This window comes from Drosophila suzukii, chromosome 2L (assembly GCF_043229965.1).
Source record: "Drosophila suzukii chromosome 2L, CBGP_Dsuzu_IsoJpt1.0, whole genome shotgun sequence".
In the NCBI taxonomy this organism is placed as follows: domain Eukaryota; kingdom Metazoa; phylum Arthropoda; class Insecta; order Diptera; family Drosophilidae; genus Drosophila; species Drosophila suzukii.
This window is the reverse complement of record NC_092080.1, coordinates 1,250,503-1,268,092: the sequence shown is the minus strand read 5'-3', so window position 1 is coordinate 1,268,092 and position 17,590 is coordinate 1,250,503. Positions and strand designations below refer to the sequence as shown.

Below are 17,590 nucleotides of genomic sequence, written 5' to 3'. Positions count from 1 at the left end.
ATTTATGCGACACGCGAAATGATAGATTTCTGCCCCCCACATATTTATCAAAATGAAAAGCAGGAACGGAAAGAAAAGAGGAGAAACGAAAACAAAGCTCAAGGGAGCTGGCATATCCGAACATGGTATAGCGCTGCAGCACTGGGAGAAATAGGGATGCATCTCCACAAAATATATTGAAGAATGTGAAGAGTCGGATCATAGACTTAAAGAACCATATAGGAAATAACCTGAGGAAGATAAGAATCGTAGAGCTTCATTCCTTTGTATATGGAGTTAAAGTTCTTAATAATCCGGCTCGAGGGACCACATACCATGTAAATAAATAGGAATTTCAAGGTTTTCAGTAGCTGTCGAAACTAGGAAAGTTACAATATAGGACAGTAATCGAACGGAATTTCGAAACAATAATGGATTCTACCAGAAGATAAGTTCTGGTTACTCCCTGTGCACTTTCTCATATATGGTTTTTGGCATTTGACTGAGTTGGGGCAGGCCATGTGCCACTTGGTGGCACTGCAGGGCAGCGAGAGCAGTCTTTTTTTGGCCTTTCAGGGCAATGTCAGGACGCGAGTTGAATGCCAAAAATGCGCTGATAAATTATATGACATGGCATCATGTGTCACACTGGGAGGGCTGGAGAGGTGGCTGCCGGAAAATAGGCAACGATTTGGGAATCGGGAGAGCAAACACAAATAGACGTGCCAGGCTTTCGAGGGACGACGACTTCTCCGCCGAGGTGACGACTGTGACGGGCTGTCAGATTCGAGAAGTGGGAAATAATTTGAATAATCCCCATTGTTGGGGGAATTTGTCTAGCTTCGGATTGGGAATCGCAGTCGGGATGAGGGAGGGCTGTGGATCGCACCTGATTGCTGACGGGGAATGCTGAGCGCTGAAATATTTCATCTTTATGGCTTTAATATCCTGTGTGGCTGCAAGCAGCTGCCAATATCCTGTCTGCACCTCGCTAAATTTCAAGGGATCAAAGAGGAGTTCCCACCCCCAAATCAAACATATTAACTTAATATTTCGCTTCCCCGCCGACGTTTCATCTTCCAACAAAAGGGAGCGTTATATGAGCTTGTTTGTATGAGTATGAAATGACATTTTAATGCCACGTTATATTTTCATTGTTGTTGCTGCTGTTTGTCGCCATCATCGTCCTGGCGTCCTGCGCCCTCACGTCCTGTGACGCAAGGATTCAGTCGGCGAGCAGGAGCGAGCAGGGAACGCTTTGTGGCAACATGTAAAATCCATTTATTTTGACATGAAACACATAAATCTATATTTGATCCATTTCTTTCTCTCTAACTTTGCGGAGGGCGAAGGTGTGAAGTCATTTCCTTGGCTATAGAAATTCCCCGCTTTGTCTGCTTCGGCTTCGCTGCCTTAAAAAATCAAATTTGACGTTTGGAATAGAGAATGACATTTATGCTTTTCAATTTCACGTTGCGTACCCACGTCCCTAATTGAACTTAGCCTGGGATAATACCCCGAGTGCTCCAAGTCGAATGGAATTGGATCTCTATATGGTTCGCCTGCCATCGATGATGGGCTTCCGACTCCTGACAGCTGCACACTGCATCATTGTGGGCGAGCGTCTGGCATCGGTGGCTATAACCCATCCAGCATAATTGATTGCACACAGTGTTGCAGTTGCAATGGCAGTTGCAGATACCCTCAGTGCATCTAGCTGCAACATAAACACAATGCTGCCGAGTGCCACGCCCTGCTGGTCTACGCCCCCGTGCCAAAAGCAAGTGTGTGTCATTAGTACTCTTCATTTCGGACAAGATCTGCCAGGGGATTTGTTTTAGGGCTTGCCATATCGATTTGTTGACGCTGGGGACTTACAAACTTTACTTACCCAACGAAGTTCTTGTTAACACTATGGTCTGTTAAACAACTTTTAAGCTTCCCCAACATTACATTTTCATTTTAAATGGACTAATGTTCTTAATGGCAAAAAAGTATATCAAAACATATCAAATAAAATATATTTATATATGAACATAGATGTTACTTAACCTTAAAAGTAATCCGGCTCGAAGGACCACAATAAATATATGTTTCTTATTTATTTTAAGAGGGTTGCTAGGCGCTAGCCATGGTATAGGTAATCAATCCAATCAAAAGGACATTTGCCGTAGAGCATTGCACAGTCGTATCTGCAGGCCGTTAATGTGAATTATGTTGTTAGCAATGTTGCAACAATATTTGCTCCGCAAATGTCATTTTCGAGGCTTGCCACGAGGGAGGTCCCTAATTCTAGATGCGATCCTGACGCCGGGATGCTGTTTCTGTTTCTGCTCCTGCTGCTCTGCTGTGTTGTTGCTTTAACAGCATGCTGTTTCTGCTTGGCCTGCTCTTCGATGATTAATTATATTGCTTTTGTTCTATTTCTGCTGCGTCCTTTGCAATCCAACTGAGTGTGCCACTATTTGTTATTGTACGCGTTTGTGTGGGCGGGTGGGTGTGTCAACTTTGGGAGCCGACCGCCCGTATCTCGTATAATTTATACGTATCTGCGTACTTATGTACTATATGTTAAATTCCTGTGCTCTCGCATGTACAATTTACATTGTTCGCCAGCGCTGCATTTAAACAATGCGGTTTAACACTCCACACTCACACGTTTATTGCGTTTGACATTGTTTCAAAAGTTAAGTTGGGCTGTGGCCACATCAGCTCACAACTTGTGTCTGAAAACAAGTCTGAAACCGCCGTGTGTGTGTGGGCAATGAAATCATAAATCTGGCACGGCAATTGTAATCATGTTCCCAGTTAAATAGTATTTGCATCTGACGCAAGCGGCAGGTCCTTCCAATAAATATTGTACTCAGCCAGAAACATGCAAACATAAAACCTGTGAAACACAGAAAAAAACTTAGCTTGAGTATATTTTGTTAAATAAAGCTGTCTAAAAGTATGCAACAATTTATTTTTAAATAGAAAATTTATGATTTCCTTTTGAAAGGCAAAGGAGTTTTATCACAGCATTCAATCAAATATAAATGAACTAAAAACGTTAGTAATTTCAAAATGTATTTATTAGTTAATTTTAACAATTTTATTTTCCACTGCTTTTTTAAAAATTTCTTTTCATTTAACATTTAGATGGCCTGGAGTAGATTTTCTCAATATTTATAAGCACAGAGCAAACGTTTAGAGCCAAACAAAATTTGTCCGTTGAAAAACTATTCCAAAAACGGGAAAATTATGCTTTCAACAAAGCGAGGTCGTGCCAAATCGATGGCCAAAGAAAAGGTCTCCGCTAAGAAAGTTCCCAAAACTGATCCGCAGCAGCAGCGTTTCTTAAAGACTCGGTTCAGGGCCAACAAGCCCATCTCGAAACCATCTTCCGTGCCACCGAACCAGAGGATCTGGCGCAGGACAGTGGTTCAGACGAAACCCAAGATACAAAAGAGGATTCCCAAGCTATTTCGCATGGATCGGCATACGGGGCTTCCTGTGGATTACGAAAGGACAGTCCAGCGGGTGATGCACTATGTGAATCCTCATTTGGCTGGTAGACCCAGTGCCGAACAGGTTCTGGAGGAGCTGCTGGCCAAAATGTTGGCCGAGATTGTGCGACATGGTGGTCATCAGAGCACACAACTCAGGTCCTTGCTCAAGGATCACTGCAATTGCCGTAGGAAGGACATGGTCCTTAGTAAATCCGAGCAAAGCAGACGCGAAGCAAACGAGAGCTTGGATCAATTTCACAGCGCCTGGTGAGTACGATCGGAAAGTCCTTTCCTTGATCCATAGTACATATTAATTTATTACAGCAAACGGGGACCCTGCCGATTGCCCAGTCCCAAACTCGGTCCCACCTACATGAGCAAATTCAACTTCAACCAACTGAGGATCAAAAGCAACTAAATTACGGATGGAAAGCGACCTGTTGATAATGTCCCAAGATGTCTCGTTTCGGTATATCAAATTGGAAATATTGCGAAGAGTTTCTGGCGAGAATTTTAATGGATCCATAGAAGATACCTAATAAATTATTTTGCACTTTTGAAGCTTGCATTTTGATCTGCCATTGATTGGGTTAATAGTAATGTAAACTACCAACTAAGAATAAATAGTTCTAATTTTCAATATAATGATATAATAATAATAATCTTCAAAATCCTTTCTAATCCGATTTTCCAATAAATAATAATGTAGTATAGGTACGTTAAGGTCTTTAATTTTCCTGACCGTCTAATAACAAAATTCCTTTGCACAACTTGCTTTTCTCCTATTAAAAGGAACCCCACAGAGTTATATTCCAACTATTGATAACTTAAACTCGAAGGAAATTTAATTAAACGTAAATTTAAAGCATCGATGAGTAATCGAGTTATGGAATTTAAGTCCTTAAATTGCACAGGCTGCCCAATGAAGAAATTTCTTCGCTCCAGCGCATTCTCCCTCTTTACGAACCAGGTATTCCGCCTTCCGCAATTAAATGGCCTCAAAGGCAAACATCAACATTGATTTAAACAGAGATTCCAGGGCTGGGCCCCTAAATTAAATTCGGAAATGGCACTAGTTTGTGTGGGCTTCACAGAGCCATGCTATTTTCTGTAGAGGCTCTCGTAAAAATAACAACTGCCGTAAATAAATTCGTACAAAGTGCAATGTCGAATGGTCAGTTAGGGTCATTCGACTCATATCTATGAATTTATTTGCGCTGGCAGGGCAAAAATGAAATGAGATTTATGGCCGGGGAGTGTGGGAGGTCATGTGGCTTTGATTCGTCGGGGTCACCAACTGCTCACCGCAGTTCATCCGGACAACCAACTCTGGCAATTATCGCCGCAGACAATGGCACTCGAATGCATTTAACAAATTGAATATACGTTCCTACGTGGCCCCGCATTTTCCTGCTACCTTGGCCAAATACCCAATCAGTGGGCAAATCTTTTAATTAAGAAGTTTGCTCGCTCGAGGCTTTACTCTCCACCCTCGGCCCTCTACCTGGCATAATAAAATTCACGCTAAACTTAACTAATTTCGCGAAAACCCGATTGAACGTAAATAAAACCCAAATGAAAATTTCACAGCGGACGCCTTTGCTTCGCTTCGCTTCCTTGTTGCCTTTGGCTGGCAGCCCGCGCGCGAATCAATGCGTTTGCGAATAATTCATAAAGGAGCAAAAAATAATATCAGTCGAGCGTGCTAACAACTTGGCAGCCACGCCCACTGCCTCCTCCTACGCCTTCGGCCCTGCCCCGCCCACTTTTCACCTTCATTTCGAATGGAAGGCGAAGCTGTCGGCTTTAGTTATTGATGAGGCTGCTGTGCGTGTGCCGGCAGAAAATGGCAGAAATGGCGGCGCTTTTGCGGCATTACGTATACGTAATATGCAATCAATTCTCGCACAAAGAAATCTGTTCGCTTGTATGCAGATTGCATAAAGGGTTTTGAGCCTGCTGTCCGGACAGTAAAAGCTGCTTTCAATATGACACGGCATGACTGCCACCTGCAGAGAGAAAAAAGCAAAGTATGCAAGCCGGAGAAATTGTTTTCGAGTTAAAGTGCATTCAACTGGGTAATTTCGCATTTTCTTTTGTTTCAACCGATAAGCCCTCAATAAAATGTATTTCTTACCCTAAGAAGATTAAATCCGATTATGTGGCTTGTCTCAATAAATTCCCTTTAATATGAAGGATCTCGTAATCATTCAGCTTTGATACAGACATCTTTTTCAGATAAAATCTTTACAAAAATCAAAACATGAATAATATAGTCTGACATAAAAGGTGTTTGAGTAAAGTTCATAAATCAATCAATATGATGAATCGCATCTTACACAAAATTGTGGAAGCTGAATGACAGGTAATTCGTAAGTCAGAGGCTTCATAATCAAAATATTATTAAGAATTAAAATTTCATTCAGAATTTGTTTGAGTGATATATTCATTTAAAATGGATACATGGATCTTAAATTTATATATATGTTCTGTTAACTTTACCCTGTGATTGGGAAAGCTTTTGGAACATTTTTGGATTGTAGTCAACCGCTTAGTGTAAGCTTCAGTCCTTTATATTTTAGAGTGAATTAAATATAAAACAGAACTCGAAATAACGTAAGGTCTTTCTGATTTTGACATTGTTCATGCTGGTTTTTTGGAACAGTGCGCTGGGTTAAGAGGCTATCGATGGCAGGGAGGGGTGCCCAAAGCGCGAGCCACGCCCATTAGTTATTCGCTGGAAATTATGCCAAAGTGTTTGGCCAACACCACCCTCTTGGTCCTTCGTCCCTGGGTCCTTTCCCCCCGGGTCCCTTCGGCCCTTATTGCTCCTCATTGGGCGCGACAGCTAAAAAGCCAGCTGCGATGCATTGATGTCAATGATGGCGACAAGTGCACTCCGCTTCCTCATCCGCATCCGCATTGTGCCGCTGTCAGAGGCGGGAATCGATCGAGTGGCGATGGCCGGAGGAGGAGCTATTGGCCAGAGATTGGGGAACCACTTGAGCCAAGTTGACAGACAGCTCGCAACGAGCGCGCATTTAACATTGTCTGAACGAGTGCCATTGTGGAGCACTTTTGCCAGCGGAGTGGCGCAGCAGCACTGCCAATATATATTTTTCCCCCAACCATCAACCACCAGCAGGCAGACCCGCTCCCGTGCGTGCGGAAAGTCGGTTAAGCGCCTGGTAAATACGCCAAGTAGCCAACTAGACCCACTTCCACTTCCCATTCGCCATTTGCCATCCAGTTCCCCATCCGCCGGAGCTTTGTGTGCACTAATTTGAAGGGGCAGCTCCTCCATCGCGGAGTGGATGCTGCTCCTCCGGCATAATTTGATGCGTTTTTAAAGGCAATTCCACGCCGTTTTGCGCAATACATTTGCCGGAACATTGCCAGCCAGCAAACTTCTGACCCGAGCAAATGCACTCGTCGTCGATGATTTGCCAAAGGATTGGCCAGCTTGGCCAGCGGGAAGCCATCATAATCGGGAGCAAAGACGACAGGGTAAATATTCGAGTGGATAATTATGATGGGGCTCTGCATACACTTACTGCAAAGTTTTTAGTTATTAATATGTATTACTTGTCAACTAAAAATCAATTTATAATAATCTTTATAAAACACTTAAAAGGGTGCCTAAAAGTATGCAGTTCGATCGACTTTCAAACGGAAAATATTGTATTGCATACTTTGAGGCACCTTTATAAGTGATTTCAAACTCCCAGTGATTTCTGGGCAATTAAGTTTTCTTTTATAAAAGTAGTAGTTTTTCATTCAGTGTAGAAAAAGCTAGGCCTTTCGGCTCTCGTTCTTTTTGGTCTGGACGGGGCCAACTTAAAAATGTATAATTTAATTTTGCGGAAAATAACGTTGCGCGTGGCCGCTGAATATTCATGGCTAATTTATCAGCTGTCCTCCGCGCTGCGACTGTGACTCTTGCTCCGGCTCCTAATTAGCATTTACAAGAGCTAATTGGCATAAATACCCAAGGAGCTGGACGGAAAAGGATCCTCGAGAGGTTGTTCCATTTGGCGCTGGAGTGCCATTGGCCCTGGGATGACCAGATGGATGGCTCAATCTCCCCGAGACTCACTGTACCCTTAACTCAAGGCGTGTTTATTTTGGGCGAACGTGTATGTGTCCACTTAAAGCTTAGCAGGAATGAAAGGAATCGTGTTTGCCCAGCGAATGAGCACTGCTCATTGAGCAGGACTTACAATCCACAATCATCCTTATCCCCAGCGAAACGCGCTATTTGCTCGAGTCGAGTTCATATGGGGCGTGTTCCCACCCTTGAGTGCTAAAATCTTGTTGCACTGTCTTTCGAGTCCTATTTGACTTGCCTTAAAAGTTGTCTCCTCTTCTACCGAAACTCTGTACTTTTTTCAGACAGTGTAATCATTGTTGCAGAAATAAAATCTTTATAGTGAAGTGCTGTTTTGTCCACACACTAATTATTAGATCAAACAGCAAAATGGCTTGAAAGAGTAAGTATTTGATTTGAGAACGTAGGAAAAGGAAGTAAGAACTCCATTTCCAGAACCTGTATCTTGACTTATCGCATCTCGTTTTTAAAGTGACGCACCCTTAAATTTGTGTTGTATAATGATATAATAAATTGCATTGTTGCAATTGTTGATAACCTAAAAAGAGAAAAGAAATCAAAAAGGTGACCCAGAATATAATAAATACATGACCAATCAGAACCTGATTTGAATAAGGGTTACCCTCAAAAGTTTGGGTTTTAAATCTGTGATAAGTTTTCCTCTTTTTCATATTACCGATGCTAATCTCTGCTGTTTGGTGGGTGATACCATGTTGTTTACCTCGATTTCGAGGCCTTTCTTGAGAATGATAGGATCGAAGTGGACATGGAGCTGACTGGCCGGCGACAGATGACTCCGTGGTGTTCCTGGTCACTTGGGGGTGCTGCTGCGTGTCGCCGGCTAAATAAACAAACTAGCTGAGCCCGCACCCCATCCTTCAGCGGCATTGTGTCCTGTTGTCCCGTTGTCCTGTTGCTCTCGAAATCCCACCATCCCGTCCGCTTGATTGCTTTTGTTGTCCTGTTGCTGGCGTGCAACAATATTGAGATATCGTCTCAAGTGTAAATTGTTATTGACACTTTGCGTGGCCCTCTGTTCGGCAGAAAATCATCGATGCCATCGCCCAGTTATTTCTCCATGCTTGTTGGTTGTTTACTCCAAGGTTTGTTTGCTTTGTGCATTTGATCAGCGCCAAACAACTGGGCAGATATCTTGGTCTTTCCTCTGAAATTTTAATTAAACTGCAAAATTTATTTTCTTCTCTTTATGGCGCCTGCAGTTAATTAAAGTCCAGCTAGTATTTTGAGTCTCTTTAAGCCTCTTCATCTGACGAGATGGATCAGAATGTCTCGGGGAACTTGAGTGGGGCTCTTTGTCTCTAAGACTGACCTTCATGAGTCAATTGTACTATAAATTTAAGACAGACGAACATGATTGAATGGAGCTTCATCTGCCAACCCGCTCTTCTCGTAAGCTGGGAAATTCGCAATAAAGTGAATCGTTTCCTTGAGCTCATTTCAATATTCTGTTTAAGCATTTTATAATATTATCATTGTGCCTTTTATATTAAATTCCGAGCAGCGCACGACCAGCAGATTCATTTTTTATGTGCCACATCCTTGGCACGACGACGACTCGAAATCGTCCTTTTGGCCTGAGTATATGTTAATAAAGTGCGTAAACTCGACCAAAATATGTACATTGGAGGCCTGGGAAATATGCATGATTGTGCTTTCCCCCATAAAGCAAACACACGTACGGCCGGGAAATGGGAAGCACTGGCGTGCATGCGAGGAGGACATAAACCAGGCCGAATGACAAGAAAATCGTATAAAACCCGTCCGCTCTGCCCGCCGGCAGCCGTAAAGTGCAACGCAGTCGCAAAATAAAGAAATATGGAGTCAATAAAGGCAAATGTCCCACCAGCGATCCCTCGATAAGGAAGCAGGAGAATTCTTATTCTTGAGACTCCAGAAGGAAGTTCTTAAATTAGGGAATTTCCCTCAGCAGATGATGAGAGGCTCTGTTTAATTTTATGGGCCGGCAACCTCGCTAATCCGCTCCCAAAGCCTGCCAATCCCTCATTGTGAACTAAATTCAAACCGAAAACCATTTCCAATCCAGCAACTTTCTATTAAGCATAATTTGTTTTCATTACACAAAAGTTCCTCTGGAAACTTTCTCTCAGCTCCCATGCCCGGCTGAAATTTAATTGGGCCTACGCAGAGGAGTCCAATGAAATTTATTTGCCTGGTTCCCCCATCATCACAAAGGCCAAAATCATACAAAATCAGAAGCCAAAAATCAAAAAATTGCCCCGGGCCCGTTATTTGTTCTAGTAGGAAAATCGGAGGGGTATGGCCATGGGTTTGGTTCAGCAACCACAACAAACTTACAAAGTTAAATGTAAAACTTTCGGAGGTCGAGGTCTGAGTGGAATGGAAGTCATTTTCATTACTGTCGCGGCGATTACTCAGCGAGTGATTTGTGTTTGATCTCTGGGCCACTTTTCAGGGGGCGGCGTTGTTAAACAAATGAATCGGCATCCTGATGGGGCGACGGAACGGTAACAGTTCATTTGCCTCGCCCGCCCAACTTCTAGTGCTCTAATGAACGATATCCTGCCAGATATCCTGTCGGGTATCCAACTGGCAACTGGTCTCGTTTCGGCCCCAAAAGCGGGGCTAATATGCAAAGGCTCTTATCTGAAGTGTGACGTGGGTAGGCGGTGCTCGATGGTAGATGGTCGATGCTCGATGGTGATGGCTCGGTCCAGTCAAAAACAAACCCGCACAAAGCCGGAAAACGTGGCAATTGTGTGCCGGCCCAGCATCTCCAAAGCCTCATTCCTTCTGTTATTTTACACCAGGAGAAAACTGAACCCAAAAATCATAGAGTCTACGTAAAAGTGTTAAATTGATATTGAATATTGCAATTTCTCGATTCCCCTCATTTACTACCTCAAGAAGTTTTAAATTATATAAACGTGTATTTTATTTTTAAGATTTTATTATTGTTAAAATAAATAGCCAATTCAATATATTTCTGTAAAGAATATAATTTTAGATTTTTTTATTATTATAATATTAAGTTTTATCTTTTGAGAAGTGTAGGCTTGCCAGAGTCTAAGGCGAAAATTGCCATTGTCTTCAGCTCGTTGTTGGTGTCGTTGCCAAAATACAAATATTCATTTGTGTATAAGCTGTGAAGGTCGTTTTATGAGAGCAGCCAAACCGCAGCAAGCCATTCCACCGAATCCAGCGAAGCGTGTAGTCCTGTAGTCCTGTGGCCCCAAGCCCAAAACCCAGACTCAAACTCGGGACCCTGCCATTCATTTGGTTCGTTGTGCTTCATTCATTAGCTTGCTTTCCGTTTCCGCTTCATTCAATCCACCCGATGGCTTCGCCACTGCTTTCCACTGACTTAATGCCATCGCCATCGACATCGACTTTGACTTCGACTTGGACCCGAAACCGTAACCGTAGCCGTGGTCTATATCCTGCGTTAAATGTTGGCTGATGTTTATTTCTATGCGGCAATTTTCGACTGACTCCTCTAGCTCCCTAGCCACCAACCCACTTCGCCATTCGTTTTCAATTTATCTTGCCTAATATCGACATGCTCTTAGGTATCGCCTTGCCCAGGATGCTTGGCTCCTTCTCCTCGAGAGAAAGGAGCCGAAAGGAGTCCTGTGTGCTCGCCATTTCGTGTAGCTTAGCTGCCATTTCACTTCTTGGCTTATCGACTTTTATTCGAGCATTATTTCAGAATTAATAATTCAATTTCGAGACGCTGAAAGTGGAGCAGGCCGAAACCGACGACTTTGCCTGGGGAGCCAGTCGTTCAGCAAGTTTTCAATTTGGGCGTTCCTTCTCCGCATTTTGACCCGCTTTCGGCCCGAATCGGAATCTCAAATTCCGATTGATTCATTTGTGTGTCAACTGCACTACACAACGACCATTTGCTCGCTCCCATTGTGGACGCTGTAAATCTTTTGTTGCACTGGCGTCGCCGTCTCCACGAGATCCCGATCCCCCACTTTTTGTATTAACAATTCTGGCAAAGTGCTCCTCCAGCCAGCTCAGCCGGCTCTGCCCACTTTCATCTATTTTAATAAAGTTAAAAGCCACCCGAAAATGGCTTGAGCTCTGCTGCACGGATAAAAAATGCTAGTTCATAGCGTTTTGATGGATGGGAATCATAAAAAAGATAATAATTATTTCGGTTGCTCTCTAAAAATATCAGAATTTAATTGAATTTCAATAATATACCATGAAAATACTAAAGAGTGCGTATTAAAAATATTTTGTTGTATACTTTTAGGCACCTTTGAAAGTGATTTTAAAACCAATGTGATTTCTATGGTACTTTCTACTCCTTTAATATCTTTGACATATGAAATTGAAATTTTGATATCTTAACCACCATTTCCTTATAGATATCACATAGCAATATTTTTCTGTGTAGACTGGTAGTCTGCTGGTCCTTTCGGATGCTTGACACATTGCCAGGCGCTCCTTGCAGCGGAGGATTCAAAAATTTAAAACAGTTTTTTGGTTATATTTACCGGTTTAGTATATTAGAGAGTGGCTGGGAAAATCCTTGCCCAGGGAGGGAAAAGCGGAGAAAGCAAAAGGGAAAGCAGCACACACAGTCATTCATAAACATGGGGCTGCAGCTCCTGGTTTCTCCCGCTTCTGCCAAGTCAGCCGGTTGAGTTTTTCCAGTTGCACTTTTCACTGCTCCCAGTTCACACTGTTTTCCAACCCCCTCCCCCTTTCGTTCTGCTGGCAAGTGGAAAGTGCTTACATTTTTCTGGCAGCGGAAATGCATATTGCTTCCGGCCTTTTATTCATTTCCCCTTTGCGTTTTTTGCGCATTTGCCTCTGCTGCTTTTGTTGCTCCTGCTGGCCAGCAACTATTCCTAGTTTTGTTTTCTGGGAGGTAAAGGAGGATGGTTTTCGGGCTCCAGGTTTTGGGAGCCTCGTCGAGGGGCTCTTTACAAATTTTTATGCTGCGGTCATGCCAAAATGCATTGTAAATGGAAGGAGCTCTATATGAGTGTGTGTACGTGTCCGTATGGCTGCCTCAGTGTAAATAAGTTTTGAGTTTGTCTTTCGCTGATGTCGACCGCACACGGTCCTCCTTTTCACTCTCCCTCTTTCGGAAGGCCAGTGCGAAGAATCAGCGGCAAAAAACTGCAGATTGTTATGGCTGTCAGGACCCGGAGAGCGCTACACCACACTGAGCAAAATATTAAAATTATATAATTAAATACATGTTGGGAGAAAGTCAAATCATTAAAAGGGTGTCTTAAAGTGGGCTTTAGAGTCCTAACAAGTAACAAAAGATACTTTTTAAACCTCTAATAATAAAAAGTATGCTACAGAATATTTAGAGTCATTATAAATACCGAAAAATTTCAATGTTATGTAACCTTTCATGATTTCTGTGTAAGAAATAAACCATATCATAAATATTTTGTAAAAATTTAAAAAGCCTCATTTAAGCTATTCTTTTTTGTTATAGTTTTAAAAAAATAATCTTAGAGCTCTAAAATACTTTATATAACAACTCTCAGTGCTTTATACTGTCTACCATTGCGAAATTCACAACAGCCTGTTCAAAATCTTTTTTCCATTTGAATAAAACACAACAAAGAGAACACACTTACATAGCTTCAAAGACGACATTCCATGGCTTTTCACTTCCTTTGAAGGCCGTTTTAAAATTCCAGCCCGAGCATTAGCAACACCATATCGAGTTCTTATACAACATGACCCGTACATTTCGTTTTATGGCGGTCTAATTTAAATTTTTCCAGTGCAACACGGTTTCAGTGCCAAATTTCACACACAGATACTGAGCGGTTTTCCCTTGCTTTTTTCGACGTTTTTCCTTTTCTTTTTTTTGACTCGACTCGACTCGCTTTTCTCCTGACTGCTGATGATGTTTTTGTCGTTACGCTTTGTGTGGCTGTGTGTCGTTGGCTGGAGCTGATGTGTTTCTGCGGGTCAGGGGTCAGGGGTCAGCTGCTCAGTGGATGTGGAAGTGGAAGTGGAAGTGGAGAGGGTATCGCCACGAAGCCCCTCCTGCAGGCCATCATTCGAGAGTGCTACACTAGAATTAATCTTTGTCAAACGGCGTGGCTTTCGAGTCCAGATGAGAGCCAGATCCCGAGCCCCCGCCACATGGCAATTGAGATACATTGACTGGGTTCTCGACTGCAAATCGAAGGAGCAACAGCAATGGCATTGGCAATGCCAGGACCAGGATACGTGGGTACATGGATACGTGCACTATCTGTCGATCGAGTTGGACAGGCCTAAGCCGGCTATTCCGCCCGCCTCTTACATGGCCGAAAGCAACCCTTTTTGCCAGTCCATCCAGGCAGCTCATATGCATAACGTTCTCGCAAATTCTGCCCTTGCCAAGAAGGCCCGGCAAACAAATTTGCAACCAAAGTGCTTCGCTCCGTGCACATTGGCACATTTTTAATACACTCCACTTCTTTCTGAGTGGGTGGGCGTGACCTTTTGGGGTGGGGTTATGTGATGTGGTGAATACACCGAAAAATCGTACAGGGTGTTGTGTCCTAACCTTCTGACTTTTGAACTGTTACTCAATGATTTCGAGTTAAAACAGCTTAATGGTGTTACGTTATATGGTAATGTATAAAAATATGTATTGTACCCCTTTAAATACCCTTTTTATACTTTTTAAATTTAATATCATAGATCTCATACGACATATACTTTGCATATAATTTCAATGACGGAATAGAATAATATAAGTCTTTAGAAAATTTAGAAGTTATCTTATTTATTAAGTAATTTTTAAAAAAATATCTTGGGACTCCTTCGATGGATCTTAAATGTTTTTCGCACCCAAGACTTTTTCTTTCAGGGTGCAGGGTGCCGGGTAAGTAAGTCTAATCTCGTTCCGCACACAGAGTCGCCTGCCCCTCGAAATGTGGCCCTTCCAGTAACACGTGTCTGGTAGTTTTCAAGTGCTTGCAGCTTGATTTGATGTAATTTATTGAAAATTTATACAAATTTGTGCTTGTCTTTGCACAATAGCCCTCGTGCCCAAGACCCCAGGCTCCCAGACTCCCAGACTCCTAGACTCCCCTACTTTCCATCCCCATACCCATACCCATCCCGGGCAGCCTTCTTCGTCTGAACTCGTTTGTACTCTGTTATTGGCAAAAACTCGAACCGAGAGCCGGGAGTCTTGTGCATGTGGGTCACGTAGCCATGTGACTTATACGAAATGCAAATGAAATAGTATATTCAGTGGGTGGTGGTCCTTTGGATCCTGTGCCACGGGTGCAAGTGGCAAACTGCCCAAAAGAGTCCGGCTGCCGTGTCCGTGGACACTTTGTGTGCCAGGGCCATGGAATTCGAAATCCATGCCAGCAGCTGTAATAGAATTGCTTCTCGTTCGCTGTTTCTTCTGGCTTGCATAAGATAAATGTGCGAATTTGCGCCAAGTGAAAGTGTTTTTGATAAATGTGCGAGGGACTAGGACTACGGCGGCAATCGTAAATCGTGGGCGGAATCGAAGGACGCCCGGAGTGATTCTTTGATTATTCAGCACAACAGCGGAGGTCCTTTAAAGAATCGCAGCGATTTCCCGACTCCATGGCTACGCTGCCCAGTTTCCCATTGTCCGTCGTTTTGATCCTTGTGCCATCCACACTTGTCCAGTTTTGGTGTTCCTCGCAAGGACCTTCGTCCTTCGTCCTTCATCTTTCGTACACCCACTCGCCTGCTTTATGATTTCGTTTGATTGTTTGGTTGCTGGCGCTACTTTGTTGCCATTCTGCACTGGGGCCAACCCAGCTGACTGTCTGCAACTTTGCTGATTTCATTGCTTGATTTCCTCTCGTTGATACCCTGCTGGAGAACAGGGGTTCCATAAATCATGGAAAATCAGAGTTTGAAGTATGCATTTACTTCCTGATTTCAATTGGAACAGAACCAATAGCCACCATAAATATTTATTTTAATATTATTTATTTTATGATAAGTACACGTTTCTTTTGCCACTTTTTGTGGCCTCCAAAATATGAGTTATATTTCCCAGCAAGGGTATTTTCTTACCTGCCCTATGAAGGCCAAATTATTCTCTCGCAGGAAACTGAGATATTTTCCTTTTATTTTCCATTTCAATTTCGTTAAGTTTTGCGCTTCTGGTGTCTGTCTTGGCTCTTCCTTGGCAGATACGTGTGGGTTTACGCTCGGACTCCATAATAGAATTATTTGTATCAAATTGTGGCAACCGAAAAAAACGAAATGAAATGGAAGTGGGGCAGGAAGACCAAGCACCAACGCACTCTAACACAATTGGAAACTTGCACAAAGGCATTTTTATTCGCCTATGCCCAGAAAGCCCAGAAAGCAGCGCCCGGAATTGAATTAAAAGTTGCCATTTTTTGCTGGCTGGCTTATCTGGGCCGCAAACATTCTGCTGCTGCTTTCTCCCTGCCCCTTTTGGCTTTCATTGGCAAAAAGTGTTGAGCTGTGAAAGTTGGCTCGCTGGCGCAGGGCGAAAGTAATTCCGAATCTAAAGATTCCCGGGCAACTGACGCCGCTGCTACTGCTGCCGTTGCTGCTGCAGTGACAAATGAACCCGGGTCGGGGTCACCAGCTGGAATCTGGAGCGTATCTGGAGCATAACGGAGCCTCTGCTCCTCTTCGATTTTGGCATGCGAATGCAATCAGCACCTGGCCGCATTCCCTTGTCGTTATGACACGAGCTTTTGTGATCAATATGTTTTCGAGGACCAGGACACCACCTGCCCCGCCTTGCAATTTGTTGGCATCACCGGGGCGTTCTGGCTCTTCTTTTTCCCACAGATAGCAACTGCTGACAGGAGGAGGAGGAGGAGGGTCCTCCCCCACATCCTTTTTTCCCCAGCTGCTGACAAAGACGAATGGCAAGTGCGACGTTCGCGCAATCAGCGGCGGAATAATCAAAAATGAAAATAAGCATTGCATACTTCTCGGCGCTCCGCACGAGCAACGCGCAAGAAATCGTTGCCATGGAAAAAGGCGCTTCATCTCTGGAAATACTTGCCCGTGGATTTTCAATGAAGTATGTATTTATTAACCTTTTTGCGGTTAATAATTCAGGTGCTTCGGGCTCAAAATAATACCTTTTCTGTAAGTCCTGGCTGCTCTGCTTGTGCTGTTTCCATTCCGACTTTAATTTTAATAATAAGTTATTGTAGCATTTAGGTACAATGATTCGTTATTAGTTAACCTATAATAACAGATCTGCCTGGGTACCCTAGTCAAAAATGTATCATATTTCGGGTAAGTATATTGGCATAGCACTTAAAAGTAGGCTGCAATATTAAAATAAGAGGGAAATCGAAGGCTCAATTATAACGTTGCATACTTTAAGACACTTTTTAAATAGACTTTACTGTGGAACGAAAATTTCAACTTTCTTTTTATGTATTACTAGTGCAACAAGCTTTAAGTTTTGAATACAGTACAATTAACCGAATAACGTATAAAAAACGATTACTACTGATCCCTCTCGATGCTCAACTATTCAGAAATGCCGGTACCCACCACCCACAAATGACACTTTGCCCCCATTCCCCGGCGATTGATTTATTGAGAGATTAATGCCAACGATTTCCTTTACTGCTGGGCGTTAGTTTTTTTGCACTTTGCCATATTGGGGCCATGAAAGCGGCGCTGTCACTTCAACGTTCGGCTTTCTCCCAGTGAGTCTGTGTCTGTGAGTCTGGATCCTTGCAAAATCCTCGGTTTGCCGGCAGCGTACACATGAGTTATTGGCTCGATAGTGCAAACACTTGCAAATGCGGGCAAAGGGGATGCCCCTCACATGCACACATAGGGGGTTTAAAACAAGACTTTGTATTGCACTGAAACATTCATAAGTTTCTGCGAGAATCAGGTACCCTCCTAATCAGCTGTGGGGCCTCGAAAACGCCTAACGAACTTATGCAAATTCCCGGCACCACTGTCGGCATGAATCTCAATTTGGGGGCCGCCAGCAAAACTTGGGCATCCTTTGATGTTTGCTCAATTA

At 43.1% G+C, this 17,590-nt stretch overlaps 1 protein-coding gene across 1 annotated transcript; it reads left to right on the top strand.

The window, feature by feature from the left end:
• Positions 1 to 3,158: 3,158 nt before the first annotated feature.
• Positions 3,159 to 4,027, top strand: LOC108011570 (uncharacterized). The gene is made up of 2 exons (XM_017076743.4): positions 3,159 to 3,737; positions 3,795 to 4,027. The coding sequence occupies exons 1-2, from the start codon at positions 3,223 to 3,225 to the stop codon at positions 3,886 to 3,888; spliced, it is 609 nt and encodes a 202-aa protein (XP_016932232.2). The 5' UTR covers positions 3,159 to 3,222; the 3' UTR covers positions 3,889 to 4,027.
• The last annotated feature ends 13,563 nt before the right edge of the window (positions 4,028 to 17,590 follow it).